The 24,878-nt window shown below is 38.7% G+C and overlaps 1 protein-coding gene across 6 annotated transcripts in view; it reads right to left on the bottom strand.

Moving 5' to 3' along the window:
* The window catches only part of GRB10 (growth factor receptor bound protein 10), a 284,264-nt gene that overhangs the window by 82,176 nt on the left and 177,210 nt on the right, over nucleotides 1-24,878 (bottom strand). For all 6 annotated transcript variants that reach the window (XM_020981302.2, XM_078152260.1, XM_078152261.1 and 3 more), the window contains one exon: nucleotides 19,322-19,463. In XM_020981302.2, the coding sequence (XP_020836961.1) occupies nucleotides 19,322-19,463 (142 nt within the window). The remainder of the gene's footprint in view (nucleotides 1-19,321; nucleotides 19,464-24,878) is intronic.

Genomic DNA, 24,878 nt, shown 5'->3' with positions numbered 1-24,878 from the left:
TAGCCTTTGGGGTGACTTTAGAGTTAATTTAGAGGCTCTTTTTTATTTTTTTAAAGGGCATTGAGCACAGCAGAAGCAAAGAAATAACCATGTCATTTTGTTAAAGATGTTGGGGAATACGGGCTTGGAACATTCTGATGGTGTCCCAACACATTCAATATTGGGTTGGTTTGGTAAGTTTTTTTCCTTCATCTTTGCTGCAAGGGAAATCACTCACGGTAAGAGAGGGCTCCGGAGCGCCTAGGGAGAAAAGCCATGTCACTTTAGAAACATATTGTGTGACTAAACTGGTAACCTTGTTCTCTTCTCTGGGAGTGGCTATCCAGTGTAACATCTGCAAGAATCACAAAGCAGCACTGGTGCACTAACAGCTCAGTTGAGACAAGTCTGTAACAAACTACTGAAAGCTTGCCAGGCGGGGAACCAGTGGAGGGCAAGTAATCAGCCTTCCTTGTAAGGAAGAACAAATCCCATTGGTCCAGTTAAATGTGGCAGAAAGCAGCTGATTGGCTATGTGCTCTAGGGGGGGACCTGAGAAGCTGCATAAACCAAGGCTGTGGGTAGGGGGCTGAAGCTGCTCTCCTACCTTAGTGCACTAAGAAATTTCTTTTCCTTTCAGATTGGCTACTCACTTTATCTGAATTCCAGTCTGAGGACCCAAGTGGTAGGTGATATTCTCCCTGGACTCTGGAGAAAAGCAGGCTAAGAAATTCTCCAACAGGAGCATATTCAGAAATGAATGTGACTTAAAAAATAAAAAGTCACAAATAAAACTCTAGAGTATTTTTAAAAGGGAAAGAGGGTAAGAACTTTGGGCTCCTTATCAATGTCCTTGTAGCAAGCCTCTTCTAGCTCTAAATCCTTTAAATCAATAATTCGAAGTAAAGCTTTGCAAAATCATTCCATTGACTTTAAGGTAGATGTTCTTATTAGCACTGATGCTAATGCAAGATTCTTCCACCAGAAAGTGGGGTTGAACTGCCACTTCTCCCTTCGATCTGACCTACTTTGATTTATTCAGAATTCTTATATTATCTGGCCAATGGTAGAGGCAGCTAGGTGGGAAAGGGGATAAAATGTAGTCAGAAACACCAGAGTTCAAATCCGGCTTCAGATACTAGTTGGGTGACCCTAGACAAGTCACTTAAACATGTCTGCCTCAATTTCCTCAATTGTGAAATGAGGATAATAGCACCTACCTTGCAGAGTTGTTGTGAGAATTAAATGAGATATTTGTAAAGCACTTAAAAGAATGCTTGTTCATATAGTAGGCATTATATAAATGCTTACTCCTATCTTGTCTCCACTTGAAACAGTTTTAGCTATTACGTCTGTCAGAACTAGGAAGCCATAAAAACAACAGTCAGGTGTTGAACAAAGGTTGTTTGTTTTTGGTTTTTTTTGGAGGGGAAGTTGAAGAATGGAGTTAGGAGCATTAATGGGGCAAGTGGAATAGGTGGGTCAGCATTCAAATTGGTGAAAACTAGCACTGAGATCTGAATTACATATATAAATGTGGGTTACAGTAGATAAAGACCCTTTTAAATATAAAAGCAGTAAATACTTTAGAACCTGTTTTAATATGCCCCCCCAAATATCCCCCAAAAGGCCATCTACAATAGATGTGTCTACCTTCTCTCCTCTTCTTAACTTCCTTATATTTCAGTTTCTGACCTTATTCCACCAAAACGGTTTTCTCCAAAGTTATCAATGTCTCTTAGTTGCCATATCCAGAGGCCATTTCTCAATCCTCATTCCCCTTCACCCCTCTGTAGCCTTCCACACTGTTAATACCCTCTTCTCCTTCATGCTCTGTTCTCTCTAGATTTTCAAGGCACCACTCTCTCCTCCTACCTGACCACTTCTTTTTTGTCTCCTTTGCTGGATTCTTATCCAGATCATGTCCTCTGACTATAGTTGTCCCTCAGAATTTTGTCTTTGTTCCTCTCTTCTCCTCTCTCCACACTACTTCACTTGGTGATCTCATCAGCTCCCATGGATTTAATTACTGTCTCTATGCTGATGATTCTCAGATCTACTTACCCTACCCCAGCCTCTCTGCTGGTCTCCAATCTCTCATCTCCAACTGCATTTCAGACATCTCTTGAACTGAATGTCTAGTGGATGTCTTAAAGTCAATATATCCAAAACAGAACTCATTATCTTTCCCCCTAAATTCTCCCCACCTCCTACCTTCCCTATTACTGTAAAAGGCAACACTATCCCCCTAATCCTACAGGCTCATAATACAGGAGTCATCCAGGACTACTGACTATCTCTCACCCCCCTCCCCCATAGCCAATTTGTTGTCAATGCCCACCAATTCCATCTTTGCAACATCTCTCAAATGTGCCCCCTTCTCTCCTCTTTTCTGGATCTTATCACCTCCTGCCTGGACTACTGCAATAACCTGCTGGTGGGTCAGCCTGCCTCAAATTTCTCCCCACTCCAATCCATCCTCCATTCAGCTGCCAAAGTGATTTTCATAAAGCCAGGGTCCCACTACGTTATTTCCCCTATTCAGTAAACTCCACAGGCTCCTTTACACCTCCAGGATCAAATACAAAATGCCCTGTTTGGCATTCAAAACCCTTCCTAACTTTTGTGGTTGTTCAGTCATTTCAGCTGTATCTGACTCTTCGTGACCCCATTTGGAATTTTCTTGGCAAAGATACTTCGGTGGTTTGCCATTTCCATCTCCAGATCATTTTATAGATGAGGAAACTGAGGCAAACAGGGTTAAATGACTTATGAAGGGTTACACAGCTATTAAGTATCTGAGGCTAGATTTGAACTCAGAAAGAGAAGTCTTCCAGTCCTGGCACTCTATCCATAATGCCACCTAGCTGGTCCTTCATAACCTAGCCCCGCCTCCCTTTCCACTCTTCTTCTTCCTTACTCTCCCCACTATGTACTCTTCAATCCAGTGATATTGGCCTCCTTGTTGATCCTGAAACAAAATATGCCATTTCTTGGTTTCAGGTATTTCCTCTGGCTGTCCTCCATGCATAGAATGCTCTTCCTCCACATCTCTGCTTGTTGCCTTTCCTGACTTTCTTTAAGTCCCAACTAAATCTCCATCTTCTACAGGAAATCTTTCCTAACTTTTCTTAATTCTAGTGCATTCCCTCTGTTAATTATTTCCTACTTATTCTGTATATAGTTTGTGCATATTTGCTTATTGTTTCCTCCAGTAGATTGGGAGCTCCTTGAGGGTACAGACTATTTTCTGCCTCTTTTGGTATCCCTAGGACTTAACACAGCTCCTGGCATATAGCAGGCCCTTAATAAATTTTTATTAACCAACGAACTTGTATTTTGTCTCATTAAAGGAAACAAAATAACTGAAGAGGCAAAATCATTGTCTTCAAAGTACCAAGTACTTTTCACCTATGGGCAATAAGAGCAAAACTTTTGCAAATCAATCTACAAAAACATAGTAAGCATCTATTATTATATATCAAGCAATGTGCTAGTTGCTAGAGATAACAAGGGGAAAAAAAGCCCCTAAACTCAAGGAGCTTATAGTCTAACAATAATAACAACAACAGTACTCATTTATATATGTGTGTACATACACTTTCTGTCTTTCCCTCTCTCTCTGTCTGTCCGTCTATCTCTTTGTCTCTGAATCATTAAAGGACTAGCGACACCATCAATGGTCAATAACTGAGGGTCTGATTTCATCCTAATATTCCTATGTCAAAGTCTAGCAAATACTAGCATTACTATTTAACAAATACTATTTGCACATATTACCAAAATAATTGCTATTTGTTCCCAGAATACTATAAAGCCTTCTCAATTCAATTAATCATAAATCAATATTGGCCCAATTATCCATGCTGAAAAAAACACATTGTGCATCATGACATACAGTTGGATGGACAGCCTATTAAGTTAATTAATTACCATAAGAATTTTGAATAGAAACTTTATATTCATGAAGTTCCATATTTTTAACTGTACTTCATGATCATCATTCCTCGACTTTACATAGTAAAAGTTAAAAATAACAGCCTGATTACTGTCCTCATAGCTCCAAAATATGGAAAGAATTAAAAAAGAAGAATTCTAGAATATTGAGTGGATCCTCCAGGGAGAATTTACAAAAGAGAAAGACACAAGATGAGGAAATATGGAGAGATTTCAATCTGTAGCAGTGAAGGGAGTACACTTGCCTTTGATGGTATTATCTTTTCAAATTCAAACCTGTGATTTCAGTATGAGGAACTCCTAGTGTAGAAATTTCCTTCCCTGATAGACAGTTTAGTCTCAAAGGGCAAATGAGATATAGGCCAACAGTTATCAGAGATAGAAGGATCAAGTGAGGGCTTTTTCAGGATGGGGGAGACATGGGCATGTTTGTAGACAATAGGAAATGAGCCAGTAGACAGATCATAAACTCCTCTGTAATTTATAGTCTTAGGAAGTTGCCTAGGAAACTGAGAAGCACAGTAATTCGCCCATGGTCCCAGAGCTAGTATATATCAAAAATGGGCTCCATCTATGCCACATCAGCCTATTAAAGCTTACAAGCTCACTAAATGTTTCTGGAGTACCAGCCTGAAGAAATCAACAATGGGCAGGATTTGTCAAGAATCTGTCATCTTTGGAATCTTCCTTGCTAGGTGAAAGCTAGGCTAGATGAGGTTGCAGATATGTTAGAACAAGTCTGGCAGGTACTGACGAGAAGAGACAGAGGATAGCAATTTGTCCTGGTCTTTAGAAAACCTGGACCACTCAGGGAATACTGGCTCTATTTAATCATCTTTATGAATCTTAGAGTCTGACAGAGGAAGCAGTGCTATGTTTGCTGGTATATAGGGGAGGTTTTACTATAGGCTAGAATGGAGATGACCTTATGACCTTACCCAAAACATACATCAAGGGTTCAGGATTTCCTCACTGTGGACACTCCTTTTTCCAAAGTTAATCATTACCGTTCTACAATTCAGATGTTTTCATGAGTTGTTTGGACTAAATAAATCGTCACCTGGTAACCTACATAATAAGACTTTTCTAACTTGGCCAGTCTGGTGCTCAGATAACCAACAGTCTATCTAGCACAAGTTAGATACTTCAAGCCTTTAGGACTGGCCAAACCTCCAACTCCTCTGAAATTGTTTTCAAGAACCCAGGATTACTTCTATGCCAAGATGCAGTAGGGTCTCAGTGGAGGCCCAGAAATGAAAAATAGAATTTCTGAGCTATAAAGGGACCTCAGAGATGGGCTAGTACAACCTTCTCATTTGAAATTGAAGTCAGAAAGTTTAAGTGAATTGTCCAAGGTCACAGAGTTAATTAGTAGCACAATGCTCAGACCTCTGCTTTTTTTTTTCCAAATTAAATTTGTTTTTCATAGGGGTTTACTGCTGTATAATTTCACTTCACAGGCTCAGGATTAAGGGCAGGGAACCTGTAATAGAATTGTTGCCGGTGACCCTGACAAGCCATGGTCTGCTGCTCTCAGACAAATACTAAGACCAAGCAAAACCTCATCTATTTCCTGTTATATTGCAAGAAAAACTGGTTTTTTAGTCCTTGTAGAATTCAACTACAAGAACACCCTTACCAACTTGGCCAAATAAAGTCCTTTTCTGCCCCCCCAGTAGGATGAATGCCATATAATTAAAATGAACAACTCTGACCTAGAAGAAGAGAGGGAATACTCCACTCACTGTCAAGCAGTGGTGGGTAATTTTGCTGAAGTACCTTTTTCCTTCTCTTTTTTTCTTCTTTGTTACAAAAGGTAACTCTCTAGGTAGGAGACGAAAGGGAAGAGAGATGAAAGGAAGACGAAAGTGAAAATGAGGGTAATATATTAATGAAAGAAATCAGTACATATATATATATATGTTTGTGTGTATGTATATATACATATAACACACGTTTTATATGTGTATATTATACATATGTGATATATGCATGTGGGTATATACGTGTGTGTGTATGTATGTATGTATTAACATTGCTGCAGGCTGAATGAAAGTAAAGAAACAAAGCATTCAAGGCCAAGGCACTTACTAGGTGTATGACCCAGGGTAAATCACTTAATCTCTCTCAGCCTAAGTTTATTCATCTCTAAAATGGGAATAAATAATGGCACCTCTCTTACAGGGCTGTCATGTGGATCAAATGAAGCAACAAAATCCTTTCTCCATTCTACCTCAAAATTAGATTTAAGTGACTTACACAGACATTTCCAACCTAGAGAAGGCCAGACATCAAAACAAAACTCAGAGTTACTATGCATCTCTTTTACTTCTGAATTCAAAATGAAGGTTGTTGAAGACCAGTGCCATCTTCCTCAGACTTCTTTCTGCTACAGATCAGTTTCGTAATACAATATCATGTGTTGATAGAACCAAAGGTGGTTTTTTTCCCCTTTGCAATCCAAACAAAATAAGACAGTAACATTTCCCTTCATTATTATCAGTATATAAATATTGTCTTTTATCCCAACCAGCTGTTATCACTTTAGTTAAAACATTTCCTCCAGCCATCCAAAACCTCTTTCCTTTAACATCTGCAATATTAGCTTTCTAATATTGCATTTGCTCTCCCAACTGGGGCTTTTCAATGAATAAACAAAGTTATTAAAGACTGTTTCCAAGCTTTCTGAGATACTTACTGCAAGTGGCCTGTTCAATAATTGCCTCAGACCCAAAGGCTGAAAATGCTGCGCTTGAGTGGCTGCAAATTTATTATACAACACGCAACTGCAGAGTCTTTGAATATGACTCCATGAAGTTCACAAAGTTCCTAAAACACAGGCTGCTTCAAGCTAGATCATAGGATCGTGGATTGAGAGAGGAAAGGGACTTCAGAGGTTCTGCAGTCCAATCCCTTCATTTTACAAATGGGGAAAGTGAGGCCCACAGAGCCAAAGTCACTTAGGAAGACGCTAGTGATACAACAGGTCAGGAAATTCTACCTTCTGCAGGAGACTGGTCCCCTTACCTCTTATCCCTTACCTCTCACCTCTCTTACCTCTAAGAGTGTTTCCAACATTCTTTCTATCTATCTATCTATCTATCTATCTATCTATCTATCTATCTATCTATCTATCTATATCTTAGGTGTACAAAGTTGTTTACATGTTTTCCCCTTGAGGGCAAGAACTTTTTTTTTTTGCCTTCCTTGTATCCTCAGATACATGGTGGCATTTAATAAATCTTGATTTGCCCAAAGTAATAAACCAATCAACAAGCATTTGTTAAAAGCCTATTACATGGTAGGTATTGTGTTAGGTGCTGGACATATATACAATGAATGAAACAATCCCTATTCTGAAGGAAAGGGAAAGGAATAAGGATTTATATAGCGCCTAAGATGTGGCAACCACTATGCTAAGCACTTACAAATATAATTGCATTTGATAGAACCAGTAAGGAGCACAGATCTTCCTTCGAATCCAATAACCCCTATATTATACCATGCTGGATGGTGATCTACTACTATTCCTGGTTCGAAGATCTCTACACTAATGACTCTCAAGCCTATAAATCTAATATTAATCTCTCTCCAAACCAATCTGATGTCACCAACTGCTTGCTGGATATCTCCACCTAAATGTCCCAAGTCGAACTCAAAATGTACCAAATGGAACTTACTCCATTTCTTCCAAAACCCATCCCTATGAACTTTCTTATTTCTGCTGGAAACTACTACCATTCCAGGTACCAGTCAGTTCATCCAGTCACCCAAACTGACAATTATGGAGTCAATCCTTTCCTCTTTAATCTTCATTACCCCGCAAATCCAATCCACTGCCAAATTACCTTGATTCTACCTCTAAAATATTTCTCGTATCTACCCCCTTCCTTCCACTCACATGGGCATCAAACTAGTTCAGGCCTCTCAACATTTCTTGATGGAACTACTGTGCTACATTATCCAACTGGTCTCTATGCTTCCAGTCCCTGCTCTCCCCAACCATCCTCCAAACAGCTATCAAAAATCTTCCAAATAACTCAGTGTTGGAGGAGAGGGCCAGTTGTGCTAATACACAAGAGGAATAGTGAATCTACTGGAATGGTTAAGTAAACCGTGGTGCATAAATATAACAGAATGTACTACTCTGACAGACTATGAATATGGTAAAATACAGTGAACGAGAGAAAACATAGGAGCTGATGCAGTGTGAAGTAAGCAGAAACAGAAAAACAATATATATGATGACTACAGCAATGTAAAAGAAAAGAGCAAAGAAAACAAATCTGAACACTAATTATATTGAACAAGCTTGGTCCCTGAGAAGAGTTACAAAACTTCCCTCCCTGACCTCTAAGCAGAGGTGGGGCACTGGAGTTAAGGAATAGTGACATCAATAAAAATAAGATTAAAAAAAATTAAGTCTACCTATAAAGCACAGGATTCCATGGCTCCAAAATGCCTCATTACTGATCTCAAAGTACAAAACCATAAATGCAACTAGGGGGAACCATTGTTCAAGTTTTTTTTTTTTTCATTTTGGAGGAGGGGGGAATTTAGTAAATATTGGATGTAAGAGAATAGCCAACAATCCAGATAGAAGCTTTGGAGAGCCTTCACCTTCACATGGTCTATGCTGCTGCCAAACTGACCAGCTACTCTTCACCTCTGTTTCTTAAACTTAGCTCATCTATCAAAGCTTGCTTGAAGTCTCTTGGGATCCTCCTAGTACATCCCAGCTCTCTCTCACCTCAAATTACCCCAACCTCAAAAAGAATGAAGTCTTCTTTTCTTTTTTAATAACTTTTTTTTTTTTGGTGAGGCAACTGGGGTTAAGTGACTTGCCCAGAGTCACACAGCTAGTGAGTGTGTTATGTGTCTGAGGCCAGATTTGAACTCAGTTTCCTGACTCCAGGGCTGATGCTCTCTCCACTGCGCCACCTAGCTGCCCCAAGGATGAAGTCTTCTTGAGGGCAAGAACTGTTTCTCATTTTTGCCTTTGGAGCCCAAGGGCCTCGAGTTGCCAAACAATTAAGTAGGGACTTAAGTATTTGGTAAATTAAATAGAAAAATTTCCTTCCTCTATCAGATAGTGTCAACCTGGAAAAACTCAGATCAATTTGGTGATCAGTAAATAAAGTAAGGCATTTATTCAAGGTCAAGGAACTGCAATTCAGGACTACGCATTGCCCTATTCAGACAGGGATGCCCAAGAAGGAAAGATGGGAGAGGGTTCTTGTAAGGCATGGTCATGGTATGAAATAGCATGGAGGGAGCATAGTCTGGGTACACAGAACAGCTGCATTGCAGGAGGGGAGTGTTGAGGAGTGACAGAAACAAAGTCACAGAAATGTCCCTGGCTTAGTTTTGCCAAGTGTTCCAGAAACAGGGGCAGCTGGAAACTGCTGGGGTATGTGTGGGTTTTCTTGGGGGCAGTTAGAAACTACTGGTCAGAGCACGGTAGGGGCCCCAGGGTTTCCCCAGAGTTTGACAATAGTAAGCATCTTGAGGACAGGCAGTGTCTTTGCTGACAATTCTATACCATTTTATGAACTACAACACAATTTACATGCAAAGGATGAAGAATTATCTCCATATTTTTGGACTCAGGAAACTGAGGCACAGACAAGTGCTACATTAAGAGCCAAAGTAACTGGATTTGAATTCAGGCTCATTTGCTAATCTCTGTGACCTTGAACAAGTCACTTGATTTAAGTCCCTTTCTGGAACTCGACTTCAATACCCACAAAACAAGGGAAATTCATCCTAACTCTGAAGAATAAGACTTAAATCAAAAATCCTCTCATTCCAAACCTAGTGCTTTATCCACTACACCTCAGCCATTTTATAAGTGAACCCAATCTAAAACTATGAAAGAATGGTAAAATGAGTTGTTGCCCTACTCAAAATGCAAGATGGGCACTGTATTCCTACTCTTCCAATAATGAGTATTAAAATCAAGAGACCCTTTTCGAGGCAAAAAGGCAAACTTCTCAGGGATAGGAAGATGAAAGACACATCTTAGTGAATAGGCAACATATAGAAGGAGGTTCACCATTTGGCAATGTTCTGATTGGAAGCAGCAGCGGGTGATCTGCTCAGTCTCACAGCAAATGCTGTTGTGTATGTATTCCTATGAATCGAACCTGGTCAAAGTAAAATTTTCAAGGCAAACATTTTTATATTAAAGGGGCCAGAAAGACTTTAGGCATATAGAATGAGAACCTTGTTAATATCTCTAGCATTGTGGACAGATGATTTTTAAATTCTAAGACCTTCAAGCTCAGCTTCCCTCAACTTTCCTTGGTGTCAGAAGAATGTCTTGCAAAACAAATGCTGTCTAATGATGAAGAGAATCCTAATGCAGAATGCAGCAGGAAGGTCGAAATGGCTTTTGAAAAAGATGGTTGTATGCCATACCTACCCCGGCTAAAAACAAATATTCACAGGTGTCACTCTTAGAATAAGTGACTGATCAAAGGATATGAACAGACAGTTCTCAGATGAAGAAATTAAAGCCATCTATAGTCATATGAAAAAATGCTCTAAATCATTATTGATTAGAGAAATACAAATCAAAGGTATCACATCACACCTATCAGGCTGGCCAACATGACAAAACAGGAATATGATAAATGTTGGAGAAGATGTGGGAAAACTGGAACACTAATGCATTGTTGGTGGAGTTGTGAAATGATCCAACCATTTTGGAGAACAATTTGGAACTCTGCCTAAAGGGCTATAAAAATGTGCATACCCTTTGATCCAGCACTTCTAGGGCTATATCCCAAAGAGAGCATACAAAAGGGAAAAGGACCCACATGTGCAAAAATATTCATAGCAGCTCTTTTTGTGGTGGCAAAGAATTGGAAATTGAGAGGATGCCCATCAATTGGAGAATGGCTGAGCAAGTTGCGGTATATGAATGTAATGGAATACTATTGTGCCATAAGAAATGATGAACAGGCTGACTTCAGAAAAACCTGCAAAGACTTGTATGGTCTGCTGCTCAGTGAAGTGAGCAGAACCAAGAGAACATTGTACACAATAACAGCCACATTGTGCGATGACTAATATTGATAAACTTAACCCTTCTCAGCAATACAAGGATCTAAGACATCTCCAGAGGCCTCATGATGGAAAATGCAGTCCACATCCAAAGAAAGAACTATGGAAGTTGAATTGCTTTCTTTTTTTTCCCCCTTCTGTTGAGTTTTGTTTCCTCTTTCTGATGGTTCCTCCTATTGGTTTTAATTTTTACTTACAACTTCACTAATGTGAAAATAGGTTTAATAGGAATGTAAATGTATAACTTAAATCAGATTGTGCGCCATCTTGGGTGGGGGGAAGGGGGAGAAAAATTTTAAACTCAAAAGCATATGGAAGTGATTGTTGATAAATCAAAACTAAAAAAAAAAAAAAAGAATAAATGACTGATGAGAACCGGGACTACATCATCCGATTCAGCCAACTGTGGCATGTGTTCTCAACCAAGAGCTCAAAGCCATAGCCCTAACATTCCTAAAGGGCATCTAGGTGGCACCACAGTGCACAGAGTGCAGGGCCTAAAGCCAGGAAGACTCATCTTCCTGAGTTCAGGCCTCAGGCATTTACTAGCTGTGTTACCCTGGGCAATTCACTTTACTGTTTGCCTAAATTTCCTCATCTGTAAAATAAGCTAGAGAACTAAATGACTGACCAGCATCTTTGCCAAAAAAACCCCAGAGTCATGAAGAATCTGAAATGACTGAATGATAACATTCCAAACATATCAAATTGATCATTCCTAATTTGTTGATTGAGGACTTCAGAAATAGATTTAGACAGATGAATACTTTCTGGGCTCATAAATTTAAGAAAAAACACAACTTAAGTAGTAAGGATACTGATGGGCAGGAAAAAGTTGTCTAGCATCTTCTAATGATGATTAACTCTACAAAAGGGAAGGATCTTTGCCCACAGTGTGGATTTACGATGTCATTCTGAACACCGAGAAGTCTAGGAACTGGGAGTCAGGCCTACCAAATGTCACTTTTCTCCTCTTTTGTAAGGAACAGTTTGGACCAGGTAGGTCTCTGAGATATCTTCCAGTCTGAAACTATGACTCTGGTGATGAAAGACCAGGATTCTTTTTTGTATTAAATAAAATCAGTTATCATTCCCTGCTTTATCCTCTCTTGAGATTCAATTTCGTGATTAAAAAATTAGAGTAATTCATTTTTGCTGCATCGATTTCTCATTGCTTATCTAAATGTGCTTTCCTTAGTGAAATCTCAAAATGATCTATTACCAATCAATTAGCAAACATTTATTAAGTGCCTTCTATGTGCTAAAACAGTGGGGGTATAAATATAAAAAAAATGAAACAATCCCAATTCTAGTGGAGTAAGCCAACGAGCACCAGTGTTACGTCTTCAAACATTTTCTAACTTGTGAAGACACTGTCATACGTGAAGACTACATTCAGCCAGCCTGTTGTCCTTTGAAACTGTCTTATGTTTAGAACACTACTACAGTTCCTTGTAAGAATTAAGGAAGCAAATTTTGAAAAGCTCAGAGAAGAGCCAGAAAGCCCAGGTCACTTTCAGAATGCCTTTCACACATTTTCTTGGTGCTACACATAACTCAGACGACAACTTTCTCTCCCTTCAGCACAGTCTGACTAAATTAAACCGTCATTCGTTTTATCCTTACACTCCTCTCAAAAGTTGCTGTCTTGAACTTTCTGAGTGCATAATAATGAAGTATGGAAAACAGACTCCTAGACAAATTGAGAGGCCTCTGGTTTCCTCATCTTCCACAATTTCCTTCCCAAACAGGTATTATTACTCCTTTCTTTGGTCCATTAACTTCTTCCCGGTTGACAAGATGTCTTTATGTAGACACAATACACCAGCTATAATCCACCTATGTCTTTGCACTATTCTTGAATTCTACCCTGGATTCTGTCTGGCTCCAGAAAGTTGTGTATCTTCTGACCCTGACTAAATGGAGCATCAGATTACTTTTTCCCTAGAGCAGGGAGAAAACAATGGGGCCCAAAGTCTTTTACATGTTAAAACCTTACATCACTATTGTAAATTTAAAGGCCTTAGCTCTGTATTTTGAATTGCTTAGAGAGGAGGAAATGTAATCATGACCCTTGGTATCAGGGACACAAAGTTAACCTTCCATTAAATGAGACTCACACTTTATAGAGAACAACAAAACTCAGAGTAGGATCTTCGGCTCTTCCCAAAACCCAATCAAAATAAAAAAATGTTGCCCCTCACAATTAGCTTTTAGTTTACAGAACCCATCCTTCTCTTGGAAACAGAGTGGGTTCCCGGACTCCCCCCAAGTAATGATCTCATGTGCAGCTTTAGGAGACAAAATTCCTGGTTCTCACCAACCTGCTTCCAAAACAAGAGAGCATGTTTTTTTTCCCCAATAGCCTGGAGGTCTAGATAATATTTTAATGGCCTTATTTTGGGATGAGGAACTTTGTAAACAACTTAAGTGACACAACCATAGACAGCTAGTCTGTATACTTATTGAAAACAGAAGGTCACTAGGGAGGTAGAAATCCCAGATGTAGCTGAGGCATGTGACAAAGTCAGGAAGGGAAGCCAACTCTAGCTCCCTGACAAGAAACACTTACTTTGGCCTCTAAGCTTTGATAATGTCTTCAAATGGTGATGTTACCTTCTCTGTGGGAAGACTGAGATTGGGAGAAATATTTGTAGACAGGTGAATAATGACAGGAAACTCCCTTCTCCTAAAGAGCTTGGGAACCTGGAGCCAAAATTAGCTTAGGAAAGACAGAGAGCACTGCTCTTGCCCTATGGCACACGGGGAACCCTGAAAATACTGACTTTAGGTAGTAAAGAATGTCATAATGGAAAACGAAAAAATCAAGGGAACAGTAGGCAGTAGGGATGAAAGACTGATTTCTCAGTAGTTGAAGTTAAGCAATTTTTATGTTGTCCTTCTTCTAGAAAAAAAAACCCCTTAATATTAGATTAAGAAAAGCAAAATACATATTAGTAGCAGAGGTTAAGACTTTAAAATTTTGGAGGAAAAAAAAAGAATAAATAGAAATGTCACTAAGTATTGTTTCTCCTTTCATGGGAAGTTAATTCGTTAAAAAATGTCTCAAATACAGTTCTGGACAAACAGCATTTCATTTTCCTACTGAGAGAACAGATCAACAGGAAGTCTGTCACTTAAAGAACACAACAATGAGAAAGTATGCTAGGGCTGGAATGCTGAATAACAGGAGAGGGAAATAGACATGATACCATCTAACATCAGTAAATAAATGAACATTTACCATCTCAAAGTAATTTGTCACTGTGTGAGAGCTAAATGGACCCCTGAAGACCATCTAGTCACCTCATTTTACAGATAAGGAAACTGAGGTACATTTTTTCTTTTCTTTTTCCCCGGGGAGGGGGCGTTGTCAATCATTTTCCCAAGGTCACATAGCTCAATTCTTATTAGAAGAGCTAGGGCTAGAATCCAGGCTGCCTTGATAACATTATCTCAGCTCTTCACCAAAAATAGATTTTGTGTAAAACCATTCAGTAGTCAGCTTGGACAGGGGCAGGTTCCTATAGGCTGCTCTGATATTCCTTTAGGGATTTACCAGCCAAACCAAGAGAGTATTCTGCTTGTGATCCAAATATGCTTTAAGCTCAGCAGCTACTTCAAATTTTAAAACATGGTTCTCAACTTCAGGTCAAACTCTTCCTTCCATACAAGGCCATTCCCTTTCCCCCTAAGTTGCTATCAGTTTTTCCTCTAAGACGACTTTCCATCTGGTCTGTGTGTTCCACATGTACTTACTTATTTGCATACAGTTGCTCTATTAGAACAGAAGCATACTGAATAAAACCCTGGTAACAAATATGCACAGTCAAGCAAAATAAATTCCCATATTGGCCATATCCATATAAATTTTATGTCTCAAACTATATCCTGAGTCTATCTGTCTCTGTTAGAAAATGGGTATCATGTTTCTTCATGAGCTCTCTGGAAGTATGGTTGGTAACAGCGGATATGAGTTTTTAAGCCTTCCAAAGTTGTTTGTCTTTACTATATTGTTAATACTGTATAAATTGTTCTAGTTCTGATCACGTCACTCTGCATCAGCTTATTCAAGTCTTTCCATTTTTCTCAAACTCTTCTTTATCATTTCTTACAACACAACAGTATTTTATTACATTTATATACCATAATTTGCTCAGCCATTCCCCAACTGATGGGCATCCTTTCAGTTTCAAATTCTTTGCCACTATTAAAAAGAGCTGCTATATCATTGTACCTATGGGTCTATTTTTCTCTTCCTGTGATCTTTTTGGGAAATGATATCACTGGGTCAAAGGATAATCACAGTTCAGTAACTTTGAGGGGCACAGATACATATTGCCTTTCCCAAATGGCTTCACCAGTTCATAGCAAGGAGCTCAAATTCTATAGCAGCTGGGAAGTTCAAGAAAGAATCCTAGAGAAGATGGCACTTGAACTGAGTCCTTTTTTTTTTTTGTGAGGCAATTGGGGTTAAGTGACTTGCCCAGAGTCACACAGCTAGGAAGTATTATGTGTCCGAGGCCAGTGAACTGAGCCTTAAAGGAAGCCAGAGGGGCCTTATAGTTAGAGATTGGAAGGAGAACATTCTAGACATGAAGAACAGCCAGTGTAAATTTGTGGAGAGGAGAGATGGAGTGTCTTATATGAGAACAGCAAAGAGCTAACATGGATAGATCACAGAGTATATGGATAGGAGCAGAAACTAAGAAGACTGGACATGTAGAAAGGTGCAAGGTTATGAAGAAATTTAAATGCTAAACATGGAGCTTTGATCCTAGGATAACAGGGAGCCACTGGAGTTTATGCAGAGTAGTAACCCGGTCAGACCTGAGCTTTAGAATATGACATTGGCTGCTGATCGGATAGATGGTGGATTGAAGTGGGAAGAGACTTAAGGTAGCGAGACTGATTTGTAGGCTTTTACCATGATGTAAGTAAGAGGTGACGAAGGTCTGACTTGGGGTGATGGCTCCATGAGTGAAGGGAAGGGGACATTTCAAATAAGAGATAGGAAGTCAAAGTCAACCAGCATTTAGTAAGTGCCTGTGTGTGAAGTGCTGCAGATACAAAGAAAGGTCAAGAAGACCTGCTCTCAAGGAATTCACAGTCTAAATGAAGGGTGGAAATGTTAAGATTTGGTAAAAGACTGGAAATGTGGAATGAGAGTGAGGAATTAAGGATGACGCTGAGGTTATAAGCCTATATATGAAGAGTTATGGGAATACTCTGCATTGAGGTAATTGAATCCCATAGATTCAACTGATCAGCTGGTAAGATCACCAGGTGAGAATGTAGAAAGAAAAAAGAAGGACCAGGACAAAGCCTTGGAGGACATCCATACTTAGTGGACCTGAACTAAAACAAATTTTGACTTCTCTCAGATACCTAAATTGGGCAACTTTAAGTGGAATTTCAAACTCAAAAATTTTTGCACTGGGGGAAAAAAACTCATCACCTGGTGACAGATCTCTCCCCATTTTCCTGAAATGGTCCCCCAAAGCAAAGGAGCAGCCTAGATTTTAAGCTGGATAGGACCTTAATTTAGTAAAGCGCACAAGGTCACATAGAGAGGTAGCAGAGCTGGGAGCTGAACTCAAGTAATCCAAATTCCCTGACTCCAAGTCCCCTACTCTTTCCACTATGCCATACGCTCATGCGTAGTCAGTCCTCTGCCAGGTTCACGTTCAAAGCCTTTCCGAATGGTTTTCTGTTTTCAGTTTTATTGATGTATTTTGCTTTTATGTTACAAACATTTACAGTTTGGTAAGACGTGGCCTGGCTTATGCTTAAGCTGACAAAGACTTTGACAATTTAGGGTCACCTCCATGCCATAGTGAGGTAGCCATCAAAGAGAATGACTTTAGTAGAACCAAAGTTCTTGGTCTTGTAAAGAACAAAATACTACTCCCATCCCCCAACTTATTTCCTTTACTTTAAATAATAAGGTTTATCAACTTAATATAATGCCTTATTATTATTGCTTATTATGATAATTTTATTATGAGAGGGCTTTTGCCCTCTTTTTTCACTTCTAGAGTAGCTAAAATCTTCTTCATTTTTTGTTTTTCTATAACTGCCTGATATCAACCTCTTCTGTCACATTGCTTGTGTGGATTCCTTGCTAAGAAACATGAATTTCCAAACTGAGATGTAAAGAAATCACAGCAGCACAACACTTATTTTAGGGGCTGGGGAATTCTGTACAAGTACATTTTTAAGATGAGTGAAATGTAGTCAGTCAATCACAAAAACATAAGAGTTTTAGTGCTGAATAGGACTTAAGTTGCCATCTAATCTAACTCATGAATCAAAAAAAGAGCCCCCAAAACTCCTTCATTCCTTCCCAATAAAAGGTTATCCAGTCTCATCCTGAAGACTTTTACATACTGGGAGGCGGCCCTTTCCACATCTCCTGTGGTCTGGGAATCCACTTACAGAGACTGACAAGAGTTGTAAACCACCTTTGAATAAAGGTCTCAATGGCAATTATAAGAATAAGGTGCACTAGAGTGGACTTTGTGCCCTCAGCTTAAGTTAATCAGAAACATTTTATGCTTAGTTTCTAGTTTTTGGCCATGTTTTAGATAGTTGAGGTTGCCAGAGAACGACCTTTGAAATTAAACATTTTGCCTGCAGAGACAGTAACAAGATCTAGTGAGAATAACCATTCTAAACTCTAATTGCTCCATATGGTTCTGTAAAAATATAATCTAACTTTCTTTCAAGTTAATAATCATCTCTTTTATTGTGGCCTACATTAGATTTCTAAAAAGTGTCTGCATATTGATTTATTCACTAAAGCCTCAAAACAGGCTTGAGAGGTAGACAGAGTAGGGACGACTGTCTCAACTTGACAGGAAAGGAAACTAAGACTCCGAGAGATCAAATGGCAGGTCCAAAGTGACACAGAAAACATGGTGGACAATAACAATAATAATAAAACAGTTGATATTTACATGGTGCTTTAAGACTGGCAAAGCACTTTGTACACATTGATCTCATTAAAGCCTCAAAGCAGCCTCAGAAAGGGAAGCGGGGGGATGGATATAGGTATTACAAATATTATAATTCCAATTTTGAAGATGAAAACACTGAGAATTAGAAAATTCAGAATCTCACATCTCATGAGCCCCAGGCTAGTTGAGATCTCTTCCTTCACCACTGTATAATACTGCCTTTTCTTGAAGGCAGAAGTAAACAAAAGAATTCCCATGTCAGAGTGTGTATACACTGTACACGTACATTCATACAGTTTTCCCTCTCTCAACATATCTTTGCTTTCATTCATGTAGTGTTTTGCAATTACAAAGGGATATACACACATAAATACATATATACATATGTGTATCCTCATTGAAAGTATTGCTAGACTATGGTCCTTTTGTTAAGACATACCTCTAAAAAAAAGCAACTCATTATAATCAATGTTATCAGAAGTCAACAGGGTAAATATCAGAAGTTAATGAAGTAAATTAATTTATGTTTTTATCATATATCAAATCTAAATCCCACAGAAGTAACTATATTTCATACAATATATGTATATAAGCATATATGTGTATCTGTGTACTTGTACATACACAGACACACAGATACACATTCATACATATCTATATACCTACATACACCTGGATCAACACAAATTGTCCCAAAAGTCTTAGTGCAGTTTTAAGCTTAAAACATCCTCCCTCCCCTCCCTCTCCCTCTCCCTCTTCTCTCTCTCTCTCTCTCTCTCTCTCTCTCTCTCTCTCTCTCTCTCTCTCTCAGAAATGGACTTGTGATTTCACTGGGTCTAGGGAACCGTGAGACGATGAAGACATTTCCACTACCAGTGGAGATTAGTCTTAGAAAGCTGCCTAGGGCATAGGAAGTTTCAGGTGACTGAATAAGTCTTTTTTTTTTTAAACATGTATAAATTTAAAAATTTTCTAAATCTATTTTATAATCTATAAAAACTGGACCTATGATTTCATTACTGTAGGGATCTCCTGGTGAGAAACTTTCTCTACCAAGATACTTGCTCTGAAACACATAATTTTGGAGAGCTGCCTCTTCGTTAGGTGACTTGACCTTGGTCACATATCCAGTTTGGGGGATGGGCAGGACTTAGAGCCAGGTCATCCTTACTCTGAATGTTGCTCTCTATCTATAATCATACACCCCTTCTCACTGTAAAAACTATACGTCTATATGCATGTGTATAGAAAGAAATGCTCACTTTCCTTCCCTTTCCTTTTCCCAAAAATAACAAACCAATCAATATTTTTAAAAATCACAAGAAATAATCATTGGCACCAGACAAAAAATCACTCACCTGCTTGCTGGCTGGTTGATTCTGAGGTAAAGAGCTTGTGGTAAGAACAGGAGAATTAGTGAGGCTGCAAAGCTCAGGAAATGGATTTGGTATAGCGGGCAGAGAAGAGGTTCTAAATTGCTGGTCTTCTTCCTGAAGGCGTCTGGAGTGAAAGCAAAACTGTACATTAACAACTGAATTGAGAAGTCCTTGAGAAGTAAGGATCACCCCCTCTGGGAATACTGAGATAGCACAGTCATACATGCTTATTATTCATTGTCCATTCTACCCCATCCCATTCTCCTCCTGATCTAAACCTTCTGATCTCTCCTCAATCCCCTTATAACATTCCTTCTCCTTCGGTCTCTGTTGAGAAATTTGCCTCATACATAAGAAGTAATCTCAACTTAAATAACAATCCTTTTCATAAAAATTTTGGAGTCAAGGTAAAGGGGTTCATCTTGTACCCTCCTTGGAATGGTGGAGTTATGAAAGAAGCAAAAGGATGTTGACTGTATCTGAGAGTCAAGGTAAAGAGGTTCATCTTGGACCCTCCTTGAAGTGGTGGAGTTATGAAAGAAGCAAAAGGATGCTGTCTGTATCTGTGGGACAATTAAGAAGTCACAAAGTGTGTTAGAAGGCATGTCCAGCAAGCTTGCTGATTGGCACTCATTCAGTAAAGGGAATTTTCTTTTGAATTTATGACTTTAGATGATCTTAAGATTGTGAGGTATCCTGAGAGGACAATGCACTTAAGAGTCAGAAAGAACTATGTGCAAATCCTGCCACAGACACCTGTTAGCTGTGTAAGTCTGTGTAAGTCATTTCACTGCTCCACGTCTGTTATCTCCTCTATAAAATGGGGAAAGGGAGCTCAGTGCTTCCTGAGGTCCCTTCTGGCTATACATCTATGATACTGTCATCCTCAAAAGTTGGAAGAGGCATTAGCAGGCATCTAACTCAACCTAAGACAGCTAGGTGGTGTTGCAGAGTTGGACTGGAGTCAGAAAGACCTGAGTTTAAATGTGGCCTCAGCCACTTATTAGCTGTGTGACCCTGGGCAAGTCACTCAACCTTGTTTGCTTCAGTTTCCTCATCTGTAAAATAAGCTGACAAAGGAAATGGTCAACCACTCCAATGTCTTTGCCAAATGGGGTCATGAAGAGTCAGACACAACTGAAAAAGACTCAACAACAACTGGTAAGCAAGACAGTATTCTCCACAGCATACTTGACAAACAACCACCTAGACAACTCTAGTAAGAAAATCCTTCCTAATAATGAAACAAAATTTGCATTCTAAAGCTTCAGGGCTCAGTTCAAACATCACTTCCTACAAGGAGCCTTTCTCCCCTGGAGTCAGGAAGACTAGAGTTCAAATCTGTCCTTAGGCACTTCCTAGCTGTGTTACCCTGGGCAAGTCACTTAACTTCTGTTTGCCTCAAGGTTCTTCAACTATAGAAAGGGAATAAGAATTGCACCTACCACCCAAGGTTGTTGTGAAGATAAAATAATATTTGTAAAGCAGTTAACAAACTTTCAGTAACTATTATTATTTATAATTTCCCAAATTCCCCTTTCCCCCTCCTTTTCCCTGTTATCTATTTTCATTCCCATGGCTCCCTCTACCATCTTTCATGACGTCTTACAGATCATTGAAAATGATTCTGGAATCATACCAGCAAGTTAAATCAGTAACCTAGGGTGTTATTTAGCCAGGCCCAGAGACTTGGACTCATGTAAGGTAGCTGAGAACCCTGTCACTATCTCTTCATGTATCTTGACTACCAACCTTCTTGATGCTATTTTAACATTTTTCAAACTGGAGCTATTTTCCTTATTAGAGTCAATGGAAGAAATTACAGGAGTTCAGTAGATCTGCAATTTCTCTGTCATTTCTTTAAAAAAAAATAGATCTTGACTACTTTTGCTTTTATATCAGCTAGATTCCCCCCCATTCCTTCTCTTCCCCTCCTTCTCAGTCATCCCTGTAAAAAAAAAAAGCATTTTTTAAAAGAAAGAGGAAAAAAATTCAGTAAAACTAAACACATGAACAAAATATCGTGTTATAGGCAACATTACACATCTGTGGACCCCCACTTCTGTAAAGGGGCAAGGAGGGATGTCTTCTCACATCTCTTCATTAGGATCCTGTGCTTTTCATGTATCTTTCCATGCTCCTCATATATTCATCATGCTCATTGCTTTTTTTTTTAAAAAATTCTCATTGTTTTCTTTTATTGTCTAAATTTTCCCCAGTATCTCTCCTCCTCCCAAAAAGTCATCCCATATAAAAAAGAATACTTTTAAAAGAAAAAAAAAGGGAGGGGAATCAGTAAAAACAACAATATGCTGAAAAAGTCTAAAAACATATGCAACGTCCCACAGTTGTGGACCTCTCACCTCTGCAAGAGTGAAGGTATCTTCTCATGTCTTCTCTTTAGGATCATGCTTGTTTCTTATAATGTTATAACAATCTTGATTATTTTGTGATTTTGTTCTGTACGTTTACATTGGGGTAGTCATTGTGTATATTATTTTCTTGACTCTGCTTACCTTTGATTTGAAGAGTCAGTTCATGTATCTCATGCATTCACATCATGCTCATTGTTAATAACACGGTAATATCTCATATTCATGTACCACAATTTGTTTAGCCATTCCCCAATGCATGGGCATCAATTTCGTTTTTAATTCTTTGCTACCTATGAAAAAGTGCTACTAGAAGTATTCTGGAGTGTATGAAGGTTCTATTTTTATCAGTGACCTCGCTGGCGTATATATATGCCTAGCAGTGTAATTTCTCAGACACAAAGGACGACCATTCTAGCCACTTGCTTTGCATAATTCCAAACTGCTTTCTAGAATGGTTGTACCAATGCTGTGTAATCTTTTAACACTACACCATCTTCTCAAAGAAGTAAACCCATCTCTTCTTTTCTTCATGCTACAAACAGTGTTTTAAAAGTCCTTCTTACTATATTCAGCATTTGATGTATCTTCTATCAAATTATTACACATATTAGGTGAACTAAAATGTGTTTCCTTCCCTTTTTAAGAGATGCATTTCATGACCTAAATATACTTTAATTTCATCACTTTAGATTATTCTGTTTTTAAAAAAATATTTTATTCTTCTAGTTTTAAAGGAGTTAGCCATGCCAACCAGAAACTTTTGTTGTGTAAATAGATATGCTAATTTAAAAGTCCAATAGATTACAGTGAATGAATGAACTCAGTGCTGTGTAATTATGAAGGTCATTCTTATAATGGCTTGATTATATGCCATTAAAGTTATTTTTAATTTTAACAAGCCCCATGCTTCCCATAACAGCTGTCACCTTGGTACAGGATCCAATTCAAGGGTCTAACCCTTGTTTAAGTAATAGATGACTGACTTATAAACCATATCCTTTTCTTCATACTCTGGCTAGGAGACCTCAGATTTAAACCCATAAGACAAATATGAGGTGGGGTTTTAGGAAAGAGTCCAAGACTCTGGGATATTTTTTTTTTATGTTCCATTTGTTCAAGAGAACGCCACTTTGAAAAAGAGAAGGAGAGGGAGAGAAATTTTAGAATCCCCCTGCCTTGGCTTAAAAATTACTGGAGATTCTTGCCCTCATGAGCCACACCAGTACATACTGCAAAGGTGCTATATATCAGTTATTCACAAAGAGGACAATATTGCAAATGGTTGTGACTTGCTACCATGAAAAGGCACTGATGAGCTAATATAGTAGCTGAGGTTGCTATTACCTATGATACAGTGATTATCATTTTCAAATAAGGCATAAAACAGGGAGCTATATGCTCAGCAAAGATGCCCGCCATTGTCATACAGGGGGCATTCTGCTCATTGTTCAAATGGAAGACAGATACCCTTTTAGATAAGAAGGGCACACTACAGAAAGAAGATGACACTTTCTGAAGATTCAAAATTGTGGGTGGCCCAGTGAGCAATGGAGAAATGCACGGTATGTATAAGCAGGATGTTGCACATTACTAATGCTGACTTGCATGAAAGAAGCAGTATAGAAGATAAAAGTATGATTAGAGAATATGGGTCAATTGAGAAGCAAGAGTGAGAGGTAATGGATGGATAGGATAGTTTATGTGGTGATCAGGTAGATGATCATGGAATGCTAAAATACCTGTATGAAGATCTCTAGCATGTTGTACATATCCTGTAAAAAGGATTTATGGGAGGACATGGACAAGAGGGTGGCAAGTAGTGGATGGGTTACTGTTGGCTCCAATCAAGGGGCTAATGGCATTGGTGAGAATATGGATCCGTTGAAGTATTTAAGGAGAGGATCTTAGGATGCCCCAAATGAGGGGCACAGCCAGAAACTAAGGAGTTGGATGAAGTTTGAAGGGAACAGAGAAGAGGCACGTAGTTAAGTAGGGTGATATTTGAGTTGGCAGTATAATAATTACATTATGAAAATCTTGAAGTAATTTCAACAAAATGTACTTGATTCAAATAGTTCATGCTCAGGAAGATTATAGTATCATTGACTTTGAGCTGGAAAGGACCATGAATAGAGAACATCTAGTAAAGCTCCAACATTCTACAAATGAGGAAAGTGAGGGAGGATGAGCAACTTAACCAACATGACTTAAATAATAAAAGAATGTGTTTGCTTCAAATGGTCAATTGCTGAAGCTTAGTGCGCTTTTCTTTTTAACAAGATTCTCTGTGATGTTCCTGAAAGATTCACATAAGGAAAAATGCTCAGCAACTCACCTATGAAAGGATGCTAGTATAAACTCACTATTAAAAAAGACTGCTGTGGAACTTCTCCAAAAACAAATGGTCGTTTCTATTCAGAAACCTTGAATAAGTTGGTTAAAAGCTACTTTGTAGCTTTTTACACTGTTGATGAGTAACGGATAAGGTAATAATTTAAAATGTGGTTGCAAAACCTGCAGATAAAATTAACTTATTTAAAGAATGGTGAACAATTAACTTTATTTCAGGGACATTAACAGTGGTCAATAAAACTGCCACAAGTAATAATAAATATGCCTTGTGTTTTTAAATAACAGAGAATATGACTAATGCCTACAACTGCCCTTAGGTCGAGAAAAAAAGAACAGATTTAAAAGTATGAATATTATACAATCAAATGTGTATAACAACCAACCTTATAAGAACCCACAAACAACCAAAGTCCCATGTCACCTTGACATCATGAAGATCCCACTGAAATAGTAATTAATGATTGTATCAGTTCTGAAGTAGCAACTAGCTGCTATCATTACACAACTCTCCTATTTCAGAGCTGAGGAAAAGTTAGGCACAAAAATGATTTTGAAACTCAGTCATAAAATGCAAGGTAAATAAGAAATATATTAAATGGAGGGATGGAGCGAACGGGTATTTATTAAGTGCCTACTATGGTTCAGGCACTGGGTTAAATGTTTTTACAAATATTATCTTATTTGATCCTCACAACCACCCTTGTGAGGTGGGTGCTATGATTACCCCCTTTTTATAGCTGAGGAAGCTGAGAGAGCCAGATGTGAAGTGACTTTCCTAGGGTCAAACAGCTACTGAGTGTCAGGAGGATGGG

The sequence above is a fragment of the Phascolarctos cinereus genome, unplaced genomic scaffold (assembly GCF_003287225.1).
Source record: "Phascolarctos cinereus isolate Bilbo 61053 unplaced genomic scaffold, phaCin_HiC Scaffold_4;HRSCAF=312, whole genome shotgun sequence".
NCBI lineage: Eukaryota > Metazoa > Chordata > Mammalia > Diprotodontia > Phascolarctidae > Phascolarctos > Phascolarctos cinereus.
Note: the sequence above shows the minus strand (reverse complement) of the source record. Positions and strands in the feature narration are given on the sequence as shown.